We start from the raw sequence: 25,607 nt of genomic DNA, 5'->3' as shown, positions 1-25,607 counted from the left end.
TGAATTTCACAAAAGGTACCGGAAGGCAACATGGTAGCAGTACCTTAGGTGAAACGTTTTATTTCCACAAAGAAGTTGTTGAGCCCCCAAACTAGAGCTGAATTCTGATATTTTCACACCAGAAGGCTTTAATAGCCAGTTAGCCAGCTATGTATTATCGCCAGGTTGTACGGACATTGTTCGTCGGGACCAGAGCGCCTCTGTTCAGCCGTGTTCACCGTGTTTCTCAGGTAGCTGCTGTCATCCTACTAAACGTTTTCTTGTTAACTGCGGCAGAGCGTTTTGACCGCTCCCGTCCTTCCAGCTCTGGTGGTGGCTGTGGGAGACCCTCACTGACCCCCCACCACCCAGAGGTTCGGTTTTATTGTGCCACATTGACGTTGTTTTACTCCAGTTATCAGCTGTTTGTGTTTCTCTGTGTCACCGTGTGTCTCTGTGACCCTTCCAGAGACCGCTGTGCACCAAAAGTGACGAGGTCAGGCTGGCAGAGAAGGCCAGCAGGAAGTACGGATCTCCAGCTCCAACCATCTTCTCCAAGGTGATCGATAAGAGCATCCCTGCAGATATCATCTATGAGGATGAGAAGGTAAACAACAAGCAGGATGGTCTCAGCATATTGTGTTTATCTCATCTGGAGACGTGGAGTTGTTTTAAAGTAAAATTTTGCACTTCAACCTTTCATATCTGTGTTTTTTTGTGTTTATCAGTGTTTGTTGGGCCTGAAAGATATGCAGAAATGTCACTTTGTTATTTTGACAGAAGCTGCAATATGGTTTTAGTAAGAATGTTCATTTTTGTATTTATTTTCTTGTCTTGTCCAACCATGCATTTTATTTCAGTTCTAGAGAGTAATTTTGTCAGAAAATTGCAGCTCCTGTGATTTAGATATTCCACTTCAAGCCGTATAGTTTCAATAATATTTTATTATTCATTCAGCCCCAATGTTTGGCAGTTATGGATATTAGGAATGCAGCTGAAAACCCTCGTCCAAACCTTTTATTAGTTTCAAAACAAAAAAATAGCATCTTGTTTTTGCTACTTCAAATTATGAACTGTTGCACATCACAAATCGTCACTGTTATTTTTACAGCACATTTAAAGCAGCAGCTGTTGAGATACATTGCGTGCCATTAGAAAAATAGTATTGGCAAAACAAATTCAATTAACACCTTTAAATGTTGTGGTTAAGACCCTACAGTAGTATTTGTTGTGTAAGTTTGCCTAAATAATTAAAATATTAAGTGTTAAATCTTAGAAAGCTTACACTAAATACGACTTTAAATTGCATTCATAAATAATAAGGCTAACATAATAAGATATTAATGATCATAGAGAGTAACCTAAATAATTGAAATAAGGATTATTAATCATATCAATTAACCTGACTAATTTCTAAATTAAAATTGCAACCCACCAAATGTATACAGGAAACCCATCAGATTAAAAAAACATGTCTTGATTCCCCATGAGCAAGCTTTTTTTTTTTTTTTAAATTTGTTCTCTCTTTGCTTGTCTTTTTAAAATAATCCTTCTTTCTCTTATATATGTGTGTAAAAATGATAAAATTAATTTTTACATGATCTCACTCTCTTTTCCTCATGTGAAATGGTTAAACTGGTAATTCTATAAATTCTAAGATTGCGTAACATTTTGGAACATAAATCCCACACTCATCTATATTTGTACGGCACATCCGAAACAAGAGGAATTGAGCCAAAGTGCTTTCCAGTTGAGATGTAGGATAAACGTTCCAGATTTACTTGACTATAAAAATGTATATGCTACATAAATATGTTGTTCTTGTGTGTTTGTCAGTGTTTGGCGTTCAGGGACATCAGCCCACAGGCTCCTGTTCACTTCCTGGTTATTCCGAGAGTCCCTATTCCCAGAATTAGTGCAGCCAAAGATGACGATGCCGAGGTAAGTTGTTCACTGTGTGATCAGGAGAACGTTTTGGTACATACGGGACACGTCGTCATACACACACTTAGACTCATTAACGTGCTATGTTCCACAACACTGAGTAACCTGGCTGCAGAGGTTTGCTTTCAGTCACTCATTCACTATTATTAGCTGTAATGTTTTGTACGTTGCTTAACAGCAATTTTATGTTTGGGAAATGGTGTCCTCTAGAATATTGGAAGCAGGCCGTAAAAAAGATGTACACTTAATTTTATGTTGTGTTAAGTCAAAATCAGCCCAGCCATAACTATAGTAAGAGTAGCGTGGTTTCAGATTTTAGTAATTCAGACGTAGTCCGAGAACATGAATGTATTTAAAAGTACATCAACATACTTCAGGGCATGAAGTGATGTGTTACTGCAGCACTGTTTTAGCTGTTTGTTTGTTTTTTTGCTCACTAAACGGACATTTCTTTTGACTGGAAGAGCAATAGTGGAAAATTGTCAAATATACACAGCCTGCAGCTCACAATCAGCTTTAAACCAAGTATGTAAAAAGTCCGTTTGCTCTCACTGTTACGTCGTGCATATTTGCACATCTCATCGTCACAGCTTCAAATTATCAATGATCACTGTCGGCATCATAAAGTACCAATATTGAGGAACTGAAAATGAACTGTGTACGTGTCCTGATGTGCATTTCCTCATTACTAATTACAAGCCACTGATAATGTTAAATATTAAAGTGGAGCAACAGCATGTTTAATTAAAGGTGGAATACAAGCTTTTAATCCGACATACTTTTTGTGAAATTAAGTGAATATGTCCTCATGAGCCAACAGAAGAAGATGCAGAAGAAGCCTTTGTTTGTCACAAATGCACTACAGCACTGGAAATTCTCCTTTCACAATCCCCAGTTCAGCTCATAGCACAGGGTCAGCCAGGATAAAGCGTCCCTGGAGCAGATTAAAGGCCTTTCTCCTCAAGGGCCCTACAATGACAGGGTTTGAACGTCCAGAGCTCCAACTGTTGGATTTGCATTTTGTGTGTGCTGAAAACTCAATCCAAGGTATGTACACAGCTGTAATTGGGAGATAAAGTGGCTCTGACTGATCCACACAATCTGTGTTAGCTAAGTCGCTAAATATCAACACACAAGAAGAAGCGATGAAGATTTAAACCAGCATTTGCAGGAAGTAGTCTGAACACCAGCCCAACCTGGGTCCAGTCACACTCAAAATACGGATATTTGAAAAAGCCAGACATCATCAGCTCGGCAATCATTAAATCCTGTGCATCCAGTCCAGGAAAAGTGATATTTTTGGCTTTCTTTTTCTCAACTTTCAGCTCTTAGGACATTTGTTGGTTGTTGCCAAAAACATGGCGAAGCAAGAATCTTTAGAGGAGGGATACAGAGTGGGTGAGTTACTTCATTTAGAACAGTAGTGATCCCACAGATGTTCATGTGAACAGACAGGCTGTTTATTTACCTCCACATTGTATTTTCAGTCATCAACGATGGAAAACACGGAGCTCAGTCGGTCTACCACCTTCACATCCACGTCCTGGGAGGAAGACAGATGAAGTGGCCGCCTGGATAATAGTTTCATATTTATTTTTGTGTGTCTCCAACCTGCTTTTATGGGTTTATTTTCATGACATGGCATCTGTTTATCCAATCATTGATGTTTTTGTCTGATTTCCTGTACAAAAAAATCACAAAGTGTCAATTGTAAATATGTTGATCTAAAGAAATGTAAAAATGAAACGTAAGAATTATGACATTATGTTTGATACAGCTGCAAATAAAGACACTATTTCTAATGCGAAAACCTTAAAACTCACTTCTTTAGTCCTATAGTGTCTGGAAAATAATACAGATTATGCAAGTGACAGCCATATTGTGACATTTTCAATTTAAATAATTGGAGATAAAGGATGAATTCACATACATGGTAAGCAGTAAGATTTGTAGGTTTTTTTGATCCAAACTATATTTTCATTGTAAATTTCACTTTTCTTGAGGCAAACAGTAAATTACCTGGCATGACTGAACACAGAATGAACATTAAAACATTTATTAAATATGTAATAAACACAATAACATACACTGTAGATCTACTACAGATCAAATATCTCATGAGAGTGAACAGTGAAAATAGTCTGAATGCATTTTATTTAAAGTAATGAGCCTCATGAATTGTTTTTAAGATGCACATTTTAATTCTACTTTATTGAATATCCCAGTGTTTGGAACATAGTTGGCTGCCGCTGATTTAAGGGTTAGAGGCTGAAATGTTCATGTTTGTTAAGAACTAGTAAGTAATGCAGTGCTGGTTGATAGGTTGTAGACTTAAAAGCCATTTATTTGAGAATCTTCTGGGTTGCCAGATTCTGCAGTCCTCAAATTGTCAGTTTGAACTAGATAAGGGCTGCAGGACATCTGGAGCAAAGCCCATTTAACAGTTTATTAACATTTACAGCTGCAGGTTTATTATGGCCCCACCTTTTATTAACTGATACAGAGAGTTTAATGTTGACATGAAAAACTTAAAATGGTCCAAAATCAACAAGAACTGATAGAGTAAATGTGAAAGGCTGAAGGTAAGTAAAATTTTTTCAAAGGTCATTTCTCCTTCAGATGTTTGAATAATGCAGCTATAAATGTTGGTATTTAACTAGAGGTTCACAAGTTCTAATAAATAAGTAATTAAGTAAAGGTTTTGCATTATAATTGTTGGATTTCTGAATTTCTATGGGCAAAAATTTATTTAGCTTAATAAATTAGGTTGTTTTGCAGTCGCAAATAGGATGGAAAGATATTTTTTAAAAAGTCACAAGTCATTTGTTTCTTGCTAAAATAATATTCAAGTGATTTTGTCTGTATCAAACAGGTATGTTTCTTTATATCTAAAGACTATGATTTAAAGGTCGAAGCATTTCTGTAGCACATTTATCTGATTACAGCTCCTGTGGTTTTGATTTTACACTTGGCCGTATAGCAATTTAAATCATGTTTTAATGACTGTTCAGCCCTAGTTTTAAATGCTGATAACCTGTTCTTAAATGCTTTTCATTCCTAGTTTTGTTCTGTTTTTCCACTCTCTAGTGAATGAAAGAGCTAAAAAAGAATTGCCAGCAAAGTGTCAGGATTGTTGCCACAATCTGGCAACCCCATAGTTGCTCTAAATAACCAGTAAAGCCTTAGTGAGTGATGCGTTAACACTGATAAAGCCATGAAATAGCAGTTGATAAGCTAGTAATAGAGTCTTATCAGAAAGAGAGCCATGTCTAAAGGCACACTGTGTAATATTCATTCAGCTGCAGCACAGCATAATTTGTTGTCTGTATATTCTTGTTGTAGCTCTGATTATTTCCACTCACTAGTCGTTCATAACCTCCACAGACGGATGTGAGCTGGAGCTGCAGTGGGAGCTGCAGTGGGAGCAGCCGTGGTGCGACCGGGTGGTGTGATCCAGTGACTTTGGTGCCCGTCAGCGAGGTAACTGCGTGTCACTGGAGAGACAAGGTTCAACTTTGCTCTATATTTGCTTACAAAACAGCGTTCACCTCCTTGAACGCAGCTACGAGACGGCTGTCAGATAAGCTCAGGAGAAAGGAGGATTTTTTGTTTCTTAATTTAAAAACCATCATCTTAACTGATTTTTACGACTGTACCACTCATATTTATATATTTTATCACCAGCATCTGCTCTAGTAGGGAAAGTCAGCGTTGCACAAGTTTTGTTCGCCTGCTGAATATCAATTTTAAGGGTCAAAGTCTCATCTATGATCATAAACCTGCAAGAACTTATCTGTTTTTATAAATATTTCCCTGACAGGCTTCGTCATGTATGTCTGATAAAATCTGTCAATTTGAGATGATAAGAATCTCATTAAGCTTTCCCTCCCTGCATTTATAGGATCTTTAAGTCCTCATCCTACTGAGTGTCACTGACTGTCCCCAGTGGAGCTTAGCAACTGGTATTATTATATCAACAAAGCAGGTCTCTACGAGCTAATAGTGTGTCACATTTCAAGTCCTCTTCTTCACCTTGACGAATCACAACCTTTGGTCAGTTCTGCTGGTGGATCTTTAACCTCCATAGCAGGTGGTCCGAGGATTGTGCAAGGCTCTGGAGCTCTGGAATAGGCGTGAGCGCATGAGGGGGAACCTGCTATGACCTCATGAAAGTCCCCTACAGGAGGCAACGGTCGAGTACCTGTGCCGGGCAAAGGTTGATCCAGGTCTGTCCTCCATCTGACAAGCTCCAGTCCAGTTGATGCCACTCAGCTCTGCCATCAGAGAAGGTACACTCAATTATTTCCATCAATTCTTCTGTTTTTGAGTGTGCTTGGTGTAAAAAGAACTGCAGGATGTGCATGAGGTCTTTATTTATTGACATGTAAGAGCTGCTTTCTTCTCAAGCAGACTGTAACTGTAGAAAGTACACTTCATTGACGTGTTGACAGAGCCTCTGAGGACGTGTGGTGAATATGTTTGAGTTTAATGCATGACTGACACATGGACGTACCCTGTTTGATGTGAGCAGGCTCCTCGACTTTTTATTATTATTTCGTCAACGGAGACAGATCTGCTTGTAAATCTTCTTTCTCCACGATGATTGGCTCAAATTTTAAAGCAGACATCTGCAGGCTTGAATTATCTTCTCCCAGGCTTCATCACTACTTACTCTGACTGCACACGGTGGATGTTCAGTTTTTACGATGTATTTTCAAGGGTTACGCCGCCTTTCTGGGTAATGTACAAGTCATTATTAAGGCTCAAATGTACTTTTTGTGCATCGCAGGACTCTTGAATTGATATTTGCGACATCTGGAGCAAAGAGTTTGCCGTTGCTGCTTCGTGTTGCCACACTGTAGATTTGTAAGTCGCATGAACTTTGATACAGCAAACTGTTGACCTGAGTAATCTTGAAAACCAGAGGTCACACTGAGAGCCTGCTGTCTTCACAGATCTTAATCTAATGTGGTTTTATAATAAATACGGAAATGTGCTTGCTGATGAACGTGGCTCTGATTTGTTTCCACGTTCTGTTTTATCTCTACAGATATGACTGATTGATTACTTATGACAAGGTGGTTAATTGAAGATTTAACAAAATTTTCAGCATTCTCTCTGCTGTTGCTAAATCCACACACTGGAGGGCATTATTTCACTGTGTACAGTTCAGACACAATCGAGGAAAATCACCGGCCAGACTCTTTTGTTTTCTCAACAGTGTTTGGGTTTTATTCAATAGCTAAAATGCTGGTTTGTCAGTTTGCTAACTACCGGTAGCTTGTAATGACAGCATTTATCTTTCAGGTCAGAGGTGCTCACAGTTTCAGCTGAAGAGCATGAATTGTGCTCGCAGATGTAGCAATGCTTCCTGGCACTATATTCCCAGTTTCAACACTGGGACCACTGCTGTGTGTGATTTCTAGTGTTCGTTGGCCGTGACCTGTTGCAATGACTCCGATGAACGTCACCCTCATATAAACGAGCAGATCAGTGCCGTTTCATCATAGATCATCTTATGTGTCTGAATGCTGACTCTGCTTCTTTGTTTCCAGTAAATTCAGGATAAGTTTCACAGAAAATTCAGTGACGAACTAAGGTGTTGCAGCCATGGATGGTAATGTTGAAAGGTATGTCAGATGTGTGTGTAAAAAGCCATTCACATGAAGATTTGATCCACTTTGCATCCACTTTATATGTATCTAAAAAAGACTGGATATCAGTTCTCATTCGTTCCATCTCCACGGCTGCTACAGCATTTCTTTCCAGAAGGAACAGACTGAAGATGTAAAGACTCTCTCTGCTGTTGTCCTCAACGGAAAAGCCATCACAGCTGACCTCAGTGAGACGCCGGCTGCGGAGGACCAGGAGACTCATCCTGCCAGTAACGCTGAACCACCGGCCGAGCCTCTCACATCTCCTGAACCAGAAGCGGGAGCTACTGAAGAGCTTCAACCAGGTGAGAGGAAAAACTAATCTGATGTGAGGAAATCTCAGAGTGAAATGGGTTGTTTTTTATTGTAGAGCACAGCACCTCCCAAATAAATCTAAAGCTTTGTGAGATCAATAGGAGAAAGACAATAATTAGATGCTTTTTATTTTGAACTGGGTGCCTTTCAATGATTTAATCTGAAAATCAAAAAAGACTGCATATAAGAAGCTGCATGAAGGTATTGTCACTTGTAAGGCGCATTAAACTGGACCTGATTTGTTTGATAAAGACTGTATAAATAAAATTTGGTTGATTAATTGACGGATAAATCATCAGGGTTGACTATAAAAAGCTCCGTGCAGTTAATAAAATACAAAATCTAAAAAAATGAGATAGATACAAAGATAAATTTACATGTAATGTTTCTGCAAAGTAGTGTTTTTAGACGGGGTTGAAGAACATTCCTTCCTCTGTTATCAAGGTATCAAGTTTTCCTGTCTTGATTATGAGGCAGAAACTCGTTTAGAGGTTATTGTTGTGGCTTTTGAACAGACAATAGTGCTTTAAAGACTCAGATGGCAGGTGAAGCTGCTGGTGTGATCAGATGACACCAATGCACAGATGATTTAAGCTGGTAAAAACAACACACTCTCCTTCAGAGCTGCATCTTTTCATATTGTTATCGTCAGGATATTTATTTTGCACTTGTTGCCACGAGGTCTTAGAGGCTCCGTCTTATGTGGGCTTACTGAAAAATTGAAGGAAATGTTCATGTACTTATGCAGCAAAAGTGAAACTGGGCAAAGAGAATTATTTTTACTGGGTTACGCAGGAGAGCAGGAGGAGAGATCGTGCTTCAGAAAAAACCCTTTTAGAACCAGTAAAAAGGTTGTGGTCATGTGACTTTCTGCCAAATTACTTGCATAATTATGTGCCTCAGTTGGTAGAAATTTACGACCTTTGTGAAAGTAGGTTTGTGAAGCTGTTAAAACCCAGACTGAAGTTTTATGAAGTCCTGAGTATTTATGCTTTAGGTAAACCAAAGTGCTTTCAGCCACGTTCGTCACCGTGGAGACCAACCTGCACCTGAGGCCAGTTAGCTCTAACAATAGATAAGAAGCTCAGGGGCTAGATCATCGAGAGCATGTTTGGGAAGCTTTTGTAGGAAGCTGAGTGCAAGATTTAGCTAAGCTGTAAGTTGAGCGAAGAAATGAGTCAGTATCATCCTAGTTTTATCCAGAAATAAAAAGGCAGGAAAAGAAAATGTAGTTCAGTGAAGCCTTTGTGCCCTTTTCTAAAACAAATAACATTACTGTGCCGTATTACTTCCTCTAGCCGAACCTGATTAGTCGGTTGTCATAGACATTCCACATCTTCCTGTTTTGTCTCAGGTAACAGCACAGCCTTTCCCGTCACTGCAAATCCTGTTGCTTTGACACAGCAGGTGTACCACGCCCACACAGATACTATAGGGATGTTCGCAGAGCTCTCAATCACTTGACTCGTCTTTCTGAGCGGGAAGCTTGCTGTGCCTTGCAGTGTCTTTGGAATCTGACTTGTCCTTCATGGCGGGTAAATCCGTTTGTCCCTGTTGTCCCAATACAGAGGAACCCAAGGCGACTGTCTTGACTGTCAAGACCAGCTTGGCAACAACTTTGGCCCCTGCAGACCAGCAATGGAGCACCAGGAGAGACAAGGCGGTCAGGCTGAGGATGGAGGGCTCTGGCCCGGGCTCTGAGACGCCCATCACCATCCACCAGTTGTTCCTGGAGACGGTTGAGAAGTGCGAGAATCATCCAGCTCTGATCTACAAAGAAAACGGCCAAGTTATGACTCTGACCTGGAGGCAGTACTACGAGCAGTGTCGTGCAGCTGCTAAAAGCTTCCTCAAGGTTTGTTGTTGTTTTTCACAAATTAACTTCTGCATATATTTTATGCATTTTCGAAATATTGTGCTGTCAGGATGTCATTTTGACTCTGTAATTCACCTCATTGAATGAAATATTAACCATGAGATTAATATGCTGATTTAATTTCAAGCTTAAAATCTAAGCAAATTAATTTAATCCTTATGTTACAATTCTTACACAGCCTAGACTTACTAAACTAAGCTATCTAACTGAACTACGTTGTCAGAAAGTCATCGTATTTAACAGCACAACTCAGAGACACGTGATGCAACCACAGATTTTTACTGCAGTCCTCTTCTGTTTGCTTTAGGGGCTTTTTGCTTTTAGCCCTTCGGTAAATACATGACCTTTTAGAGGTCAGGGCAGTCAAATAAAACCCTTTCTTTGACCATTTAAAGCTGTAGTTCCCCTGGTTTGTAATGATAGGATCAACATCCTGCTGTATTGTCCTTTAAAAGTTCTCCTCTGCAGCCGCATATCAAGTCATTGTCACAGTTTCATTCACATCCAGTGTCCTGCAGTAGAGCCATAATTAACAAAGAAGTGTTTCTGTTATAATCTAAACAAGTACAGATATCGTTTTTGATTCAGTAGATGAATTTGTGTGACTTATAGTTGAACTGTATTGCTCAAAGTGCAGGCTACACAAAGCATTTAACTCCTGGCTCCAGTTTTGCGAACAGTACTTCAGAATCTACTTCCTGTCTCCCTGGTGTGAGAATGGGCTGCTGAAAACTAACACTTGGGTGTGTGAAATTCACAGCTTGTGTTACATCTCCTGTTTCATGGCCATATTCGTGTCCCGTCAAGTGCTGTGGCTTTTGAAGCAGAGATGTAGGTCAAAAGTAGCAGAGGCACCGTGTCTCCATTGGTGTCATTAAATGTACATATCCTTTTAAAAAAACAACTTGTCCTTTTTCAGCTTGGGCTGGAGCGTTACCATGGAGTGGGGATTCTGGGATTTAACTCTCCCGAGTGGTTCATCTCAGACATCGGCTGCATCTTAGCCGGGTAAGATCATATAGAAGGAACTGCGGTCGATGAGATTCGATATAGATCTCCCAGTCTAGTATTGTATCAGGATGGCCTCACATGACAGTGTAGATTTATCTCTCCATGCGTGCCTCAGAGTCCATCTCTGCATTTCTGCCCACACCGGTTTGGGGTGTATCACCTTAAGGCCTCAGGAAGCCTAATGAGATTTGCCATTGTCTCACTGCTTTTTAGAAAACTATGGAAACTGCAAGAAATGCCATCAGATGCGCCATCAAATGCACCTACTTATAGTCTTTAATTTGCTGTACAGCCGGGATTGTGCATAGCATAATAATAGTTTTTCAGTTTCAGTTTTTTGCAGCTAATTTCTGCATCCAAGTCTGGATTAGTGTCTCCATGGCTGGATGTTGATGTTTTCTGTTTTTTTTTAACTGCATAGTATGTTTGTTTTACTAGTTTTCTATTAGTTTAATGTTGCTAGACACGCCTTATGGTGGTTTAAAGGTGCCATTTTCTTCTTGGATGTAATCTATAGTATGATTGTATTCACAACTTTGTGGTTCATGTTCTGTAAGTCAGTGTTAATATTGCCCAGGATACTCTCAAAGAAAGGATTTTACATCTCTGTGAGGATTTCTTTGTCAAACTATGGTTTAAACAAACAATATGTGAGATAAGCACACTACATTCTGCCCAGGAAAACAATAGAGTGTCTAATAATCAGCCAGTCTGTGTCACACAGCACAGCCAAATTAACAAAATCCACAGTCAATCATGTAATGAAATGCATGCGTTCAACTTAATTTTTGTACCACAGGGGGCTGGGAACTGGTATTTACACGACCAACTCTCCAGAGGCTTGTCAGTATGTGGCTGCTAACTGTGAGGCCAACGTCCTGGTTGTGGAGAACCAGAAACAGCTCCAAAAAATCCTGCAGGTCAGGAGCTTTGATACCGTGCCATCACTCAGTGTGTCTGTAGTAACTATTTGCAAAGATGGAAAAGAATCTGACTTCACATTCCTGTGTTTATCTTGTCATTCCCATCAGGTGAAGGATCACCTGCCTCATCTGAAAGCCATCGTCCAGTACAAAGGCGAGCTGCAGCAGAAAGCACCGAACCTGTATACAGTAAGTCGATGCAGTAAACCTATTGACAAATCACATGATTATGATTATATGATAACTGTAGCTGAACTGTTGACCTTTTAATAAACAAAGTTCTGATCAATCAGTCAGTGAGACTTTATTTATATTGCACTTTTCATACAAATGAAATGTAACACTAACTGTTATACACATAAAAAGGACGATAAAGGCAATACAAACAATACAACAAACACACTAGTTTTGAGTTCTTTTGTTCAGACAAATAAAGATTAGATAGATGTTGATTACCTTGCTTGACAGCTTTGGTGAGCACCGTCGCCTTCCTCAGAAGCGTCTCACTGACAGCCTGTCTGAACAAAAGAACTCAAAACTAGTGTACTGCCAAGAAGACAAAATGAAAGTTTTTGAGATAATACAACAAATATTACAATTAAGCCTCTTTTTGTGAGTGTCTGTTCCAGTGACAAAGATTTTACTCTTGTCCTGATCGAGCAGTGGAAAGTTGTCTGGAAACCATAACTTGATGTCTAAAAAAACAGTTAAAAAAGGCATCAGTTGGCCATCAGGAGACATAAATGTACAGCTGTCATCAAATATCATCAGCGTAACTGTAGATACTGATGCTGTCCCTTTTGATGACATTTCAAAGTGGCAGCATGTAAAAAATTAAAAACTATCACCTTAAAAATAACATTTTATAGCTTTTAGGTGAGCAATTCTCAATCTTTCTAAAAAGTCCTCTATTGGTGGGACATGATTTTAGCCTAAAACTGATTTTTCTTGCTTTCTTCATTTCGACACACTGTTCTGATATAATCTCTGTATTTCTGTAGTGGGCAGAGTTCATGAGGCTGGGGGAGGACGTGCCCAATGAGCAGCTGGATGCTGTGATCACCAGTCTTCGGGCCAATGAATGCTGCACCCTCATCTACACCTCTGGAACAACTGGCACCCCGAAAGGAGTCATGCTGAGCCACGACAATGTGAGTGACCTAGATAAGAGACTTCCTGTTTTGTTTTTATTTTATTGCACTGACACAACTGAACTGTTTCTAAATGCTATTGCTTCCTCCAGCTGTGAAAACTTTTCATCTGTAAATCTGCTAAATAGATTTATAATTATCATCACCACAAGCTATCAAAGACCATGATGACATCATTTTAACCAAAAGTCTTGAAAGGCAGCAAATCTCATTTGAGCAACAGGAACAAGAGATTTTTTTAATTTTAATTTTTTTTTTTTTTTTTTTGCCGTTTTTACACTGACTTTACCAATTCACAAAAAGTTGTCTATTCCCATTCTTTTGACTGATTATTTCAGCTGTGTTTTGCCTGTCAGGCAGGTGTAGTTATTTTTATTTGAATATCTATAAACAGTATTTATGGCCACATTTGTGGTCAAAAACAACAAATCAGTTTCTATACCAAGAATTTGTACGTATTTAATGAAACACCGTTTAATAGATTTAATATATAAGAATAAATTCTCAGTGTAGCTATTCTGGGCATTGTTCTGTTTTCCACTCCCCTTGTCAACTCAGCTTTGCTGTGGATTGGGTTTCAGCTCTGCAGACAGTTCGACATCAGCACATCTAACTTTCACATCAAAGATTGAGGGTTTTGTCAGGAGTATAAACACTGCTGAGACCTCATGAAAAAGCGTGTGGTTTCAGTTTTATAGAAGACAATTCATATAACTGGACCTCCTTCCTTAGATCGCATTGCACTGCAATGGAAAAGGAATCAGGATTCACAAATACTACAAATGGCCTTGTTCCTGATTGATTCTATTGTAGTACTTGATAGGTTTCACTTCACCAGCAGCAAATTAGCAAAGCTCTCTTTAGCAAATTTTTGAATACAGAGGATTTTTAGACAATAGTTTTTGAGGTTTTCACATATATCTATGTCTGAGGATTTCAGGATCGCCTCCAGTGAAGCTGCAGTTGTCTCTTCCTCTATACTGAAAGCCAAATGGACCCATATACCTCATTTAAGGCGAGCTGGAAGATATAAAGATAGACCTTAAGACTCAAGACTTCATAATATTTTACAAACTTTACTCGCTCCATTTTCACTGTTGCTTTGTGGATCAGTCTGTGTTTGAAGTTGCACTGCGAAAACTCAAGGTAAATGTTTGAAGATAAATCTTTCTGATGACTCTGCTCCTGTGTTTTCATGCGCAGATGACGTGGACGGCAACTACGGCAGCTAAGTTGGTGAGCAAAAGTGGTGACAATGAGGTTCTGATCAGTTACTTGCCGCTCAGCCACGTGGCGGCCCAGATGATCGACATCTGGGTCTGTATGAGCTTAGGGGGGACCACCTACTTTGCAGACCCAGATGCCCTCAAGGTGAGGCTGTTATTGTATAAAAATTCATTTACTGATGATGGGGGAATATTTCTGACTGCAATCGGCAATCATTTTTGCAGGGCACCTTAGGAAACACGTTGAAAGAGGCTCGTCCGACTTTTTTCATGGGGGTTCCTCGTGTGTGGGAGAAGATGCAGGAAAGGATGAAGGCTATGGGTGCCAAGGCATCCCCGATGAGGAAGAGAGTGGCGGACTGGGCCAAGTCCATCGGTCTGCAGTACAACTACAGTGCCATGACTGGGTGAGACGGCAGCAGGGATCATTTGTTAGAGCAACACCTATCAGGTGTTTCCGCAGTTTTCTCTTTGTATCCGATGGTGACACATTTTCTCTGTAGGATTTTTTTTTAATTTCACCACATGCAAATACACACATTATATTTTGACAAAATGCTGTGGAAAAGCATGCGACAGGATCTTCTCAGACATTAGCAGCCCCTCCAGTTTCCATACCAATGCCATTACTTGATTTTGAAGGGACTATTTAAAGCAGGGGTGTCGAACTCCGTTCCTGGAGGGCCACTATCCAGCATGTTTTAGATGTTTCCCTCTTCCAACACACCTGATTCAAATGATCAGGCTCATTATAATGCTTCTGCTTAGCTTAATGATAAGCTGATCATTTGAATCAGGTGTGTTGGAAGAGGGAAACATCTAAAACATAGAGGATAGTGGACCTCCAGGAACTGAGTTTGACACCCCTGATTTAAAGGATTCAATTCCCAACCAACATGCATAATTGATGAGGATAAATTAACACTACAGTAAGTGTTTACAGCCGTACTTGTGGCTCTGTCCCCTTCAGACATGGATGTTTGTCTATTAATCCATCTGAACGTGTCAGCTTCTTGTCTGAATGAGATCCCAGATTCTCTTAAAGTTACAACCTTACTAGCTTGAACCCAGTGACATTTCTGTATCATTTTCAACACAGTGCAAGTCTAACCTGCACAAGAAATATACTTTGAGTGGTATGAAGTGATATGGGGAAGATTTTTTTCCCCATTTCAGCACCAATATTGGTCCAAAAAACATCACAGAAGTCAAAAAACACCTTTCTTGTCCACTTTGTGCTACAATCTCACATCTATCACAAACTAAAATGCCCATAAAAGTTCAATTTTACTGTACTTAAGAGAGAATATTCAGGTCAGGTTAATTAGACTCACTATTAATAAATGTAATCTGGGTTTTATCTTGTAATCAAGAAGGTGCAAAAGTCCAGTTTCCTCTCAGATTGCTTGAAACATAATATGCTCAAAGATTATTATGGAATTTCTGTCCAGTCACGCTGCACAATGACCCCCTACCCCAGCTTCAAGCAGATATGATGTTAACTATGTTCACCATCTTAGTTGTCTGAATGCTAACATCTGCTACTTAGACTAAACATAAAGGACAGCTGAGGCCAATGGGGGCATCATTGGTGTTGCACATATTTTGTGAACCTTATCTCAAAGTTATGACATATGCATCGTTATCTTTGACTTATCTCATAAACTCAAAACGAGATCTCATACTTGCAATATGTTGTCGTAAAAATGGAAAAAAAATGTAGTAATTATTAAACAAAAAGTCTGGCTGGTTGTCAGATACTAAGTGAGAAAGCAGAGGCACAGTAGCTTATTTAATCTGCTTTTCTAGCCTTTTTTTTATTTGAGGCAGTGGGAGTTAGATGGTATCATTATTAGCATGTCAGCATTATACATACATCTGAAGGACGTGGAAAAAGTCTCACCTGCTTTGACCTCCTCAAAGCTGCTCTGCTCCTTCAGAAGCAAAACAAACCTACACATGCATCTGAAATGCATCCAACCTGTTTTTACTGTCTTCTGTGATCCATCAGATTCATGACCTGATCACGCCTTTCACCTGTTTTCTCGTGTCATGTCTCTATGTTTTTATGATGCTAAATGCCGGACTTTGTTTTGCTAGTGACATGATCTAGGATAGGTCCAAGGATATACATTTGCACACTTGTTGTCTTGTAAATTCTTAGCTCTTTTCTCATAACTATGAGACAGCAAGTCATGATTAAGAGATTTAGCCTCCATTTTTCGCTTCCTTAAATGCTGTGGCCTTCCAAATCACCAAAGTAAAGCTTAACATATACTTTGGCAGAGATTTGCATTGCGACATGAGTTACAATTTCGAATAGTAAATTTTGCATCTCTTTTCCGCTGAAAGAAATATAGACAGAAGATGCGATGTTTTCTGTGGTGTGTATCAAAGAAATATGCTTCCTTAGGTCTAAAGAGCAGAATCTGTGAGCTGAGGAATCTCTGAAACACCAGAGTATTTCATTTATGATAATGTGTTGTGGCAGATCAGCAAAAAATAAAAAAATGCAGCTATTGCAATTTGGATATTTCATTTGACCTGCTGAACTTCTTCCAAATCCATCCAGTAGTTGTTGAGATGTTCCATTCTGGAATGCAGTGGTAGATCAGTGGACAAACCTGCATCTTTACTTTGCTGCCAGAATGGCTTAAAGTGGTCCTGTTGAACATAAAAACCTTATATTTACCCCCTAACCCTGCTGTAAATGTGACGTGTTTGTGTGTTTTGTGTCACAGGGAGAATCTGGTGCCATGGGGCTTCATGCTGGCAAACAATCTGGTCTTCAAGAAGGTGCGTGCTGCTCTGGGCTTAGACCGCTGCAAGATCTGCTTCACTGGAGCGGCTCCCATCACCAAAGACACTCTGGAGTACTTCATGAGTCTGAACATCCCCGTGATGGAGCTTTACGGCATGAGTGAAAGCTCCGGTCCACACACTGTCTCCATAGACGAGTACAGGATCACGAGGTGTGTAAAGCAGTATGGGGCAGAATCTGACAAGCTGCTGTGACGAGGAGCTCTGCTGGCGAACTGCTCATCTAGTCTGACTTTTCATTTGGGAAAAAATTTTCTTTTTTATATCTAAATATTTTTTTTTCCATTGGTTTGATTTATAATATAGAAGTATAATTGTTGTATAAATGTATTGTTTGACCAAACATCGCTTTAAATCATTTTGTATCACAAATCACTGAGCTGTACTGCAGATCTTGGTCAATATCTATTCTCGTCTACATGTTGTTGATTTATGGTTTGTCTTTTCCAGCTGTGGGAAGGTGATGCCAGGCTGCAAGACAAAGCTGGAGAATCCGGATGCGGATGGGAACGGAGAGATCTGCTTCTGGGGTCGCCACGTCTTCATGGGCTACCTGAACATGCCCGACAAGACAACAGAGGCTCTGGATGAGGAAGGCTGGCTGCACTCTGGAGACCTGGGAAGACACGATGAGAACGACTTCCTGTACATCACGGGAAGGATCAAAGGTGAGATGTGGGTCTTAGTTTAGGGGAAAATGCACCACAACATGAGTTTACATGAGTTTACTGATGTTTCTCAGCTTTTTAGGGTTTGAGTTAAGAAAAGTATGTGAATGTTAGCAATGTATTTGCAGTTTGTAGTGTTTCCAGTTATGACTTACTGCTTTTAAGTGTTAAACCACATTTCATGTGGAAATCTTGTACTTTTTACTTAGTTCTAGATGGTTAAGAATTAGAAATAATATATACAGTATGAAGAGTATAAAATGCAGCCTGCCTAAAAAACATTAAGATGACATATCAGCTGTTACAGATTTTTTTTTAAATGAACACATAACATAAAAAACAATCTCAAAATGTGTCCTTTAGAGCTGTTTATTTTTTAAGTAATGTGGCTGCCCAGATAGCAAACTATGGGTGAATCAATGTTGAATCTATGTTGAGACCTAACGTCGAAATTATACAGAAAGCGCAAGGTTGATAAAATGTTGAGTCAACGTTTGCTTTTCAACCATAAATCACACTTTACCCAGATAGCAAAAGATGTTAAATCAATGTTGAATTAGGGTTAAGAAGGTTGAATTGTGGTTACGGTTGAAGACTGATGGTTGGATCAACGTTGATTCAACAACATTTTGTCAACATTGAAGTTTGTGTTTAAAAGATACCATTGAATCTACATTGTATTTTGGTTTAATTAAAATGTTTGACAGGTCAATGTTTAATTAATGTTGAATCTATGTTTGCAAACATGTAATCTATGTAAGCAAACGTTGACTCAACATTTTATCAACCTTGCGCTTTCTGTATAATTTCAACGTTAGGTCTCAACATCGATTCAACATTGATTCACCCATAGTTTGCTATCTGGGTGGAAACACATGAAGTGAAACATTTTACAGTTGAAAAATATGCTTGTCCTTTTTGTTATGTACAAATTTCTGCCTGACATTTTACCAAATATCAATTTCTTAGTGTAATTCTAATGACAGTTTGAGGTCCAAAAACTAAAATTGTCTTGTATTTTACTACAAAAAAACTCCACAAAAACGAAGATGAATGAGAAGAAGAGCATTTGTGTCTCTGATATTTTCTTCTTTAAGAAAAATCCTCTCATGAACTCTCAGATTTATCTGTAACCTTTTGGAGAAGGCCGACTCCTCTGTTGTAAGCCACAATACTACATTACTGATGTTAATATAAAATGTATTTCAACCTCAACAGTAAAAAGCTACTTAGACGATCATGCATCAGGATTGACCTCATGCTGTTGTCATTCAATACATATTTTAGTAAAGAAAGTAGATCTTCTTTTGATAATAGACATTCTTACAGCTCAACCTTTGTCCCACTTCAGAGAAGCTGATGAAAACATGTCCCGGCTGTTGTTGTTCAGGGAATCCGGTATGAAGGGTTCCACATGCTTAACTGTGCCCAAGAATGTCTTTAGCAGCTTTAAAGTCGACACACACTGAGCTTTAATGTGGCTTTATTCAGCTGGATGAGCTCAAATTTTCATACTGTAGCTTTAACTCTCAGCTACCATTTAAAACCACTGAATGGTTAATTACTCCACACACAGACCTCCAACCAACCCCTGTTTTCATTACTCACTAACGCCACCTTCACAGTGTTTCTGTAACCTACTAACCGTCTAAAGCCAAAGATTTAATGCTGCGTTCGCATCAAAATTTGATTAGATTGAAGAGATTTACACATTAAAAAGTCATGAATTTATGACACAAAATCTAACATGATGAAACAAATGCAACATATTTTAAAGTTGAATAAAACACATGAAGGAAAAAACACTGGGATTCTGCAACTATTTATTCTCTAGAAATTGTTCGATCATTTCAGCACCACAAGCATTACCATGCAGCTGTTATTTTAAAAAGGACATTATATAAATAAATGCTAAAACATATAATTGACTTGCAAGTGTCCATATTATTAAATAACACAGGATAACAATGTTATGTAATATTATATAATTTGAATTAACGTCACATTCAGCAGCTTCTGGTATCTACAAGGTGTGGTTTTTATTAATATGCAACATAGACATGGACTTATAGTTACCATAAGTCCAACATGAAATGAATATAGAATCATTTAAAGTTAGATAAAGCAGATAAAGGAAAAGAACACTAGCACTAAAAGCATTACCCTTTTATTTTGAAATTATACATATATATATATACATATAAAATGCTAACTCACCTAACTTGAAATCTGCTGAATGACAAAACATGTTCCACAGTAATGTCTTTAGCTTTAGCTCACTGTTTCCATTACTTTTTTGGTTGTAGCTTTACAAGATTGGAGAAGTAGCTTTGACAAGTAGATTTTTATCAACCACTAGCAGTTCTTAGAGACAAAAACAGCACAATGCAAACATTTTTGCGTTGAACAAAAAGTGACACATATTCGTCTTTTTCCCACAGAGCTGATCATCACCGCTGGTGGTGAGAACATCCCTCCGGTGCCCATTGAGGATGCAGTGAAGGCGGAGGTGCCCTTCCTCAGCAACACCATGCTGCTCGGAGACAAGCTCAAGTTCCTCTCCATGCTGCTCACGCTCAAAGTAACCGAGCCTCAGCTTCATGCGAGACAGCCTCCTCTCCTAATTAAATGAAACCAACACAGTAACATTGCCTTTTCTTCTGTTTCCTGCAGTGCGTCGTGGACGACAACGGCGACCCCACGGACGAGCTGACCGCCGAGGCTTTGGAGTTTTGCAGGCAGAACGGCATCGCAGCGACCAAGGTGTCTGAGATTGTAGCCAACAAGGAGCCGGCCTTTTACACAGCCATCCAGGAGGGGATTGAGCGAGTCAACGCCAGGTCAACGTCCAACGCTCAGAAGGTCCAGAAGTGGGTTATCCTGGACCGAGACTTCTCCATCACTGGAGGAGAACTAGGTCAGCTGTTGGAATTTTCATTTGGTTGTTTTGTGTCCTCTGGTATCTGGAGCAAAGGTGAACATACAGCTCTGTCATAAAGGAATGAGGAAGCATTGACTGGCGCTGGCACAGTTTAACCTGCTGTTTTAATTGGCCCGCAATCGAGGTCATGTCATGTCTGGTGACGGCGCCACATTCCAGACAACATTCCAGTGAAGGCAGTAGCGTTTCAATCTCTACAGCAGATCAAATGTTGATCTTTAGAATCGTTACCTTGAGGTTTAGATTGACTCAACCTGTTGTTCTCTCTTTTTTCTTTCTCTTTTTTGTCTGCACAGGACCCACGATGAAACTGAGGAGGCCCATTGTTGTGAAGATGTACCAGGACAGAATAGACGAAATATACGCAGCGGCTGCAGGAAAACAGTAAACTGAGATCACAGAGAGTCGGGAGAAATGTGGCCAGACAATATAAACCTACAAGCGCAAAGGTTTATAATGTAAGAGGCAAAGTGTTGATTCTGACTGTATTTAATAGACTAGAAGTTTTTGTTGCTACGTTCAAATGTCTCAAGGTTTCCCAAGAGCTGCAAAGAAGTCCAAACTGTTGGATGTACATAAAGATTCACAGCACATGTTGTAAATAAAACCTCCAAAATCAGAGCCAAAGCTTGCCATATGGAGCATACAGGTGAACACGCTATAACTCAAACGTGGCACATGAACATGAAGTGGGAAGCACTGGATGGTAGCTTTTTACAGTTTTTGAAGGAAATGTTCTAACTCGTAATCCGCTGTGTTGAGAAAGATGCTTGATTATAACATATGTATTTTTTTGTGAAGCGGCACTATATATTTAAAGACTTTACAGCAGTAATTGCCAGTTTCCATGTTGTGAGTTAATCCCCATCAGGGGGAGGCTGGAGGTGAAGAAATATTTTTATAATTAGAGAAGAATATCAACAGTCCAATCATAAGCATGTGCAAATTGTATATTATGCATTTGAATATGTTCTTCTCCGTGTATAGTTTGGCACATACTGAAATATTTATTTTGTGATAGATATTCCATGAATGTCAATAAAAAGTGAATGATTTTGACAAATTGATCAAACTGGGTTTAAAGAAAATTGTGCTTTTTTTTGAATGATTATTTTTTTACATAGTGAGCACATAATTTACACAACAGGGGTCAGCTATGCTCTGTTGTAATTTTAAAGTGTGATGCAGCTTTTGCAAAGCAAAAAAAAAAAAAAAATACAGCAGATTTTAATATCTGAGAAGCTGGAATCAGTTAATGTTTGTTATTTTTGCTTGATTGATGACTGTTTCCATCTCAAATATGATTGATGCTACGAGGAGGCTCCGCTAATTGTGTTTGCTTCTTGTGTTGTGTTTCTTTTGTTACAATGGGGTTAAACGATGGCACATCATAACCCGTCAATCAACGTATTTGCATTAATTTTGGTGTTTGTTTTGTATTTTATATACGCTGATAATTCATAACTAGCTTTGGTGTTTGTGCTAGCAGATGTTAGCATGCTAACATGCTAAATCAAGATGGTAAACTGTTTGTAAACATAAGCAAATTAGCTGTCTGTGTAGGTTCTCATTCATCCAGGTCATGGTTATCCAAAGTAGTTTAAATCAATCCACTGGACTTTAAGAAAGTTCCTTGAAGACGCTGAAGAGGCGTCTTCGGTTCGAATTGAACTGGGGGTGGGGGTGGGGTGTCTGAAACATCATCTTTCATCAATTTACAATCAGGTCCTTTCAAAACTCCCCAAAAGAACGACTCAGCAGACTCATGCTAATGACCACCATTAGCACACGAGGGCTCAGTGACATCTGTGCATTTCAACGACCCCCACCGATACAACGACCATCATTGAGTAGTCAGACGAGTCTTGGTATTGGTCATTGGAATAATAGCCCCGGACACACCTCACAGAGGTTTAAAAGCTGAGGCAACACCATCCACCACCAGAACTGAAGAAGCCTCTTGGATGAGAGGTGAAACGTCTTCAAGGAACTTTCTTAAAGTCCAGTGGATTGATTTAAACTACTTTGGATAAGCAAATTAGCGTTTTCATAGTGTATAATGCACACTATCAATGCTGATATTTGCTGGTATTCATTTTGAATATAAACCTGTCTATGTTATATTTATATTTACAAAGGAAAATGATGCGAGTATTGCAACAACTGAGTCTGGAGCTGCTCTGATGTTCAAACTATATGATGACACTATTTCTAAATTGCCCCAAGCCTCTTTTTCTCCATTATAGTGTGTACACTGAGTGCAAAGTATTAGGTGTGGTTGGAGAATAATAGTCTGCCAATCACCCAATTAATTGCTTTGAATTCAAAAATTACCATCTGACATATTTTTGAAAGGGGCATTTAGATATTTCTGTGTCTGTAAGGCAGTGAAACTTGTAGATATCGTTCTTCACTGGCTGTTGCCATTCATTGCAGCAATGCATCAAAAAGCTGCAAAATTTTCAACCAAACATAATTTAATCTTCATAATATTTAAAATGTACTAAACTATTCATTTGTTAAAATGTAAAATGTCTTTTTAAATATAATTTGATGGGGGAGAAGATTTCTTTAAAAATATATAGAATTACAACAATCATTTCATTTTTTAAAACTACATACATTTAAATAAATAAAAATACATCGTTCAATAATAATAATAATAATCAACATCATCATCATCAATGTCAACTTTGTTTTTTTGTCCCTTGCAGGGCGATTTGTTATGTAGCAGCTTATGCAAGCGTTCACAATAAACAAACAATAAAACCTATAAAAAATAATTTAAAGAAATGTTTTTAAAATGTAAAAAAACACAATAAAAACAGAAAAAAATAAAAACAATAAAATATCACACAGAACATTAGCAGCAATCTTGCTCATTCATTTCATCAAGTGTATTTCAGTGCAAATAGTCGCTTAATCAGCAGCATCAAGACAGAATAAAGTAAAGTAGAACAGGTTAAAGTGCAGCATAATATGTGATAAAGTACAGCAGCAAAAACACAGTGCCTCTTCCTCTTAATCATAATCATACTCATAGCACTTTTCACGACACTTAAAGACTCTTTCCGGTGTAGGTAATGTTATATGCTTGGAGAATTCACAACCTGGCTCTCAAATCAGGCTCAATCTGCAGCACCTGTGAGATTGAGCTCAGCTGTGTGCTGTTGTCAATCAGATATAAGGAGGGATCTCCTAACTGATCAGTTGGTTGTGGGTAGGAAGGTTTGACGCCATCAGTCGGCCTTCTTTCTAGAAACCTAAGTGTCTTTGTGTCGCCAATGCACAGAACCCAGCATTTCCTTCCTTTTGTTTTGGGGAATGTTTTTCTTTTGAGGGATCTTAGTTTTTGTTTGCTCTACCACTTTGGTAGATTTAGTGGAGGATAGTGGGGGTATTCAACCAAACACTGTCCTCTTTTAGACCACAGAACCCTGCAATCTGCTTGAGCAGTTTTTGTTAGTTTCACCTGTGAACAACCTTATTGCATTTAATTTCTCTAAGACATGGGGGGTGAAATGTAATGGAATTCAAAAAACAGACACTACCAGTTAACTACCATTTGTGTTTCTTTTATCTTTAAAGTGGCACAATTGGGTGGAATTATAGAGTGACTTCGTGATTAAAATGGATGCTGACATTCTGCCGAAAACATGAGCTTAATTTAATGCTTCATGACTGAATCCATCATCACATGTCTACATTTCCTTTACATTTTAATAAAACTACAGACATCGCAAAGAAAAAAATCCCTCAGGCTTTAACCCCTTTTATCATTGATAACCTCATTACCCTAAACATCCAATCAGACAGGGTCACTTTATAGAATGGGCAGCCAATAGGAGTATGTATAGTTACAAGAACAAAGTTTCAACATGTAAACTACATTTATTGGAGGCTGGATTCCGGTTTACGCCCTGATCAATGTAGGTCAAAGACATCTAATCACTGGTTTTCGTGTCTGATTTATCTACTTTCAGCCGGCGTCAGGACTTCTGCTGCATCACGGTTGTATCACTCATGTATATCTGTGCTGCAGTGGTCTCGTCGGTACAGATTATGCTCATAAAGTTCCCCTTTCGCTCGCAGACCTCAGATCAGATTGCATTCTTTAGACAAACTGGTTGTGTTGCATCTCATTGCGGAGCAGTTTTGCAGATAAAGTTACAATGGCATTTCAGCCCAAACTCGTCTGAGGTCAGCTGCAGGTGATGAGAAAGAATCTAAATGTTTCATCCTCCATCACTTTAACTGTTTAATCTCAGATGGGGTAACGGTTGTACAGTCACTACAGACTTTCTGACGTCTCATAAAATGTGCTGATGAGCCTGATAGACTGCAATCAGTGCATTCATCGCTGTGTCCCAAAATGAATCTAAAAGAATCCTTACTAAACTGTGTCAATCATATGTGTCTCTAAATGTCCTTTATTGTCTTATTTCAGGGCTTGTCCATCTATAAAACAAATCATTTTATAACAGAAATAAAGGATGTTGTTGTAAAGGTCTCATATTTTGCCTCATTTCGGCTGACATGTCTCCGCAATGTGTATTCCTTTTTGTTTTTTACTTAAAATACCACGAAGATGCTTCATTTTCACCATTACTGGACAGTTTTTCTCTGAAAACATTGACTTATTGCTGTTCCCGCCCCCTTTAGGGACATTTTGGTTGAATTGCAGGCTGTATTTACATAAAGCAGCAAAGACCCGAGTATGGAAACAAATAAAAAATGTAAATAATTCAATACCTGTAATATGCAGAGGCAATGTTTCTTGCTTTTCTTGCTAATATTGGTAACCCACATGGACACTTGGGGAAATGTTGTGTTGGTTCCAGTAAAAAGAATAATAAAAGTAACTCAACTCTCATTTTTATCTTTTTCTATGATTTATGGCATTATAATTGTGTCATTCTGTACAGAAAGAGTAAAAATATGATGCCAGTAGCTGCTTTAGCACTCACTGGTTGGTTCTGGAGATTTTTTTGGCGTAACATTACACAAAAAGATGAAATAACTTGAAAATGATTGCGATAACTTGAAGAAATTCAAGAGAAACAAAAATTCAAAGCTTAAACTTGAGAACTTAAATTGAA

The 25,607-nt window shown here is 38.8% G+C and overlaps 2 protein-coding genes across 4 annotated transcripts; both read left to right on the top strand.

The window, feature by feature from the left end:
* On the top strand, nucleotides 1–3,733 carry hint2 (histidine triad nucleotide binding protein 2). Of its 2 annotated transcripts, none has more exons than XM_022191493.2 (5): nucleotides 1–353; nucleotides 449–586; nucleotides 1,816–1,920; nucleotides 3,249–3,321; nucleotides 3,411–3,733. In XM_022191493.2, exons 1-5 carry the CDS (start codon nucleotides 150–152, stop codon nucleotides 3,500–3,502), a joined length of 612 nt encoding a protein of 203 aa, XP_022047185.2. In that variant the 5' UTR covers nucleotides 1–149; the 3' UTR covers nucleotides 3,503–3,733. The 2 variants fall into 2 exon arrangements, with proteins under 2 accessions (XP_022047185.2, XP_051807352.1); XM_051951392.1 differs by having other exon boundaries at nucleotides 3–230.
* Nucleotides 3,734–3,859: 126 nt separating this feature from the next.
* Nucleotides 3,860–21,580, top strand: LOC110949419 (long-chain-fatty-acid--CoA ligase ACSBG2-like). Of its 2 annotated transcripts, XM_022191489.2 has the most exons (15): nucleotides 3,860–6,212; nucleotides 7,479–7,553; nucleotides 7,680–7,882; nucleotides 9,461–9,747; nucleotides 10,688–10,776; nucleotides 11,579–11,699; nucleotides 11,811–11,891; nucleotides 12,704–12,853; nucleotides 14,057–14,224; nucleotides 14,305–14,486; nucleotides 16,821–17,051; nucleotides 17,350–17,567; nucleotides 20,009–20,148; nucleotides 20,241–20,484; nucleotides 20,805–21,580. In XM_022191489.2, exons 2-15 carry the CDS (start codon nucleotides 7,534–7,536, stop codon nucleotides 20,894–20,896), a joined length of 2,226 nt encoding a protein of 741 aa, XP_022047181.1. In that variant the 5' UTR covers nucleotides 3,860–6,212; nucleotides 7,479–7,533; the 3' UTR covers nucleotides 20,897–21,580. The 2 variants fall into 2 exon arrangements, with proteins under 2 accessions (XP_022047181.1, XP_051807348.1); XM_051951388.1 differs by lacking the exon at nucleotides 3,860–6,212 and having other exon boundaries at nucleotides 6,263–7,553.
* Nucleotides 21,581–25,607: the final 4,027 nt, after the last annotated feature.

Source organism: Acanthochromis polyacanthus, chromosome 7 (assembly GCF_021347895.1).
Source record: "Acanthochromis polyacanthus isolate Apoly-LR-REF ecotype Palm Island chromosome 7, KAUST_Apoly_ChrSc, whole genome shotgun sequence".
In the NCBI taxonomy this organism is placed as follows: domain Eukaryota; kingdom Metazoa; phylum Chordata; class Actinopteri; family Pomacentridae; genus Acanthochromis; species Acanthochromis polyacanthus.
Note: the sequence above shows the minus strand (reverse complement) of the source record. Positions and strands in the feature narration are given on the sequence as shown.

Bases quoted from the DNA above. Each gene is read 5' to 3' on its own strand.
- hint2 (XM_022191493.2), top strand. From the start codon at position 150: ATGTATTATCGCCAGGTTGTACGGACATTGTTCGTCGGGACCAGAGCG. The intron at 354-448 runs GTTCGGTTTTAT...TGACCCTTCCAG, and splicing joins TGACCCCCCACCACCCAGAG to AGACCGCTGTGCACCAAAAG. The intron at 3,322-3,410 runs GTGAGTTACTTC...TTGTATTTTCAG, and splicing joins AGAGGAGGGATACAGAGTGG to TCATCAACGATGGAAAACAC.
- LOC110949419 (XM_022191489.2), top strand. From the start codon at position 7,534: ATGGATGGTAATGTTGAAAG. The intron at 14,225-14,304 runs GTGAGGCTGTTA...TCATTTTTGCAG, and splicing joins CAGACCCAGATGCCCTCAAG to GGCACCTTAGGAAACACGTT. The intron at 14,487-16,820 runs GTGAGACGGCAG...TTTGTGTCACAG, and splicing joins AACTACAGTGCCATGACTGG to GGAGAATCTGGTGCCATGGG.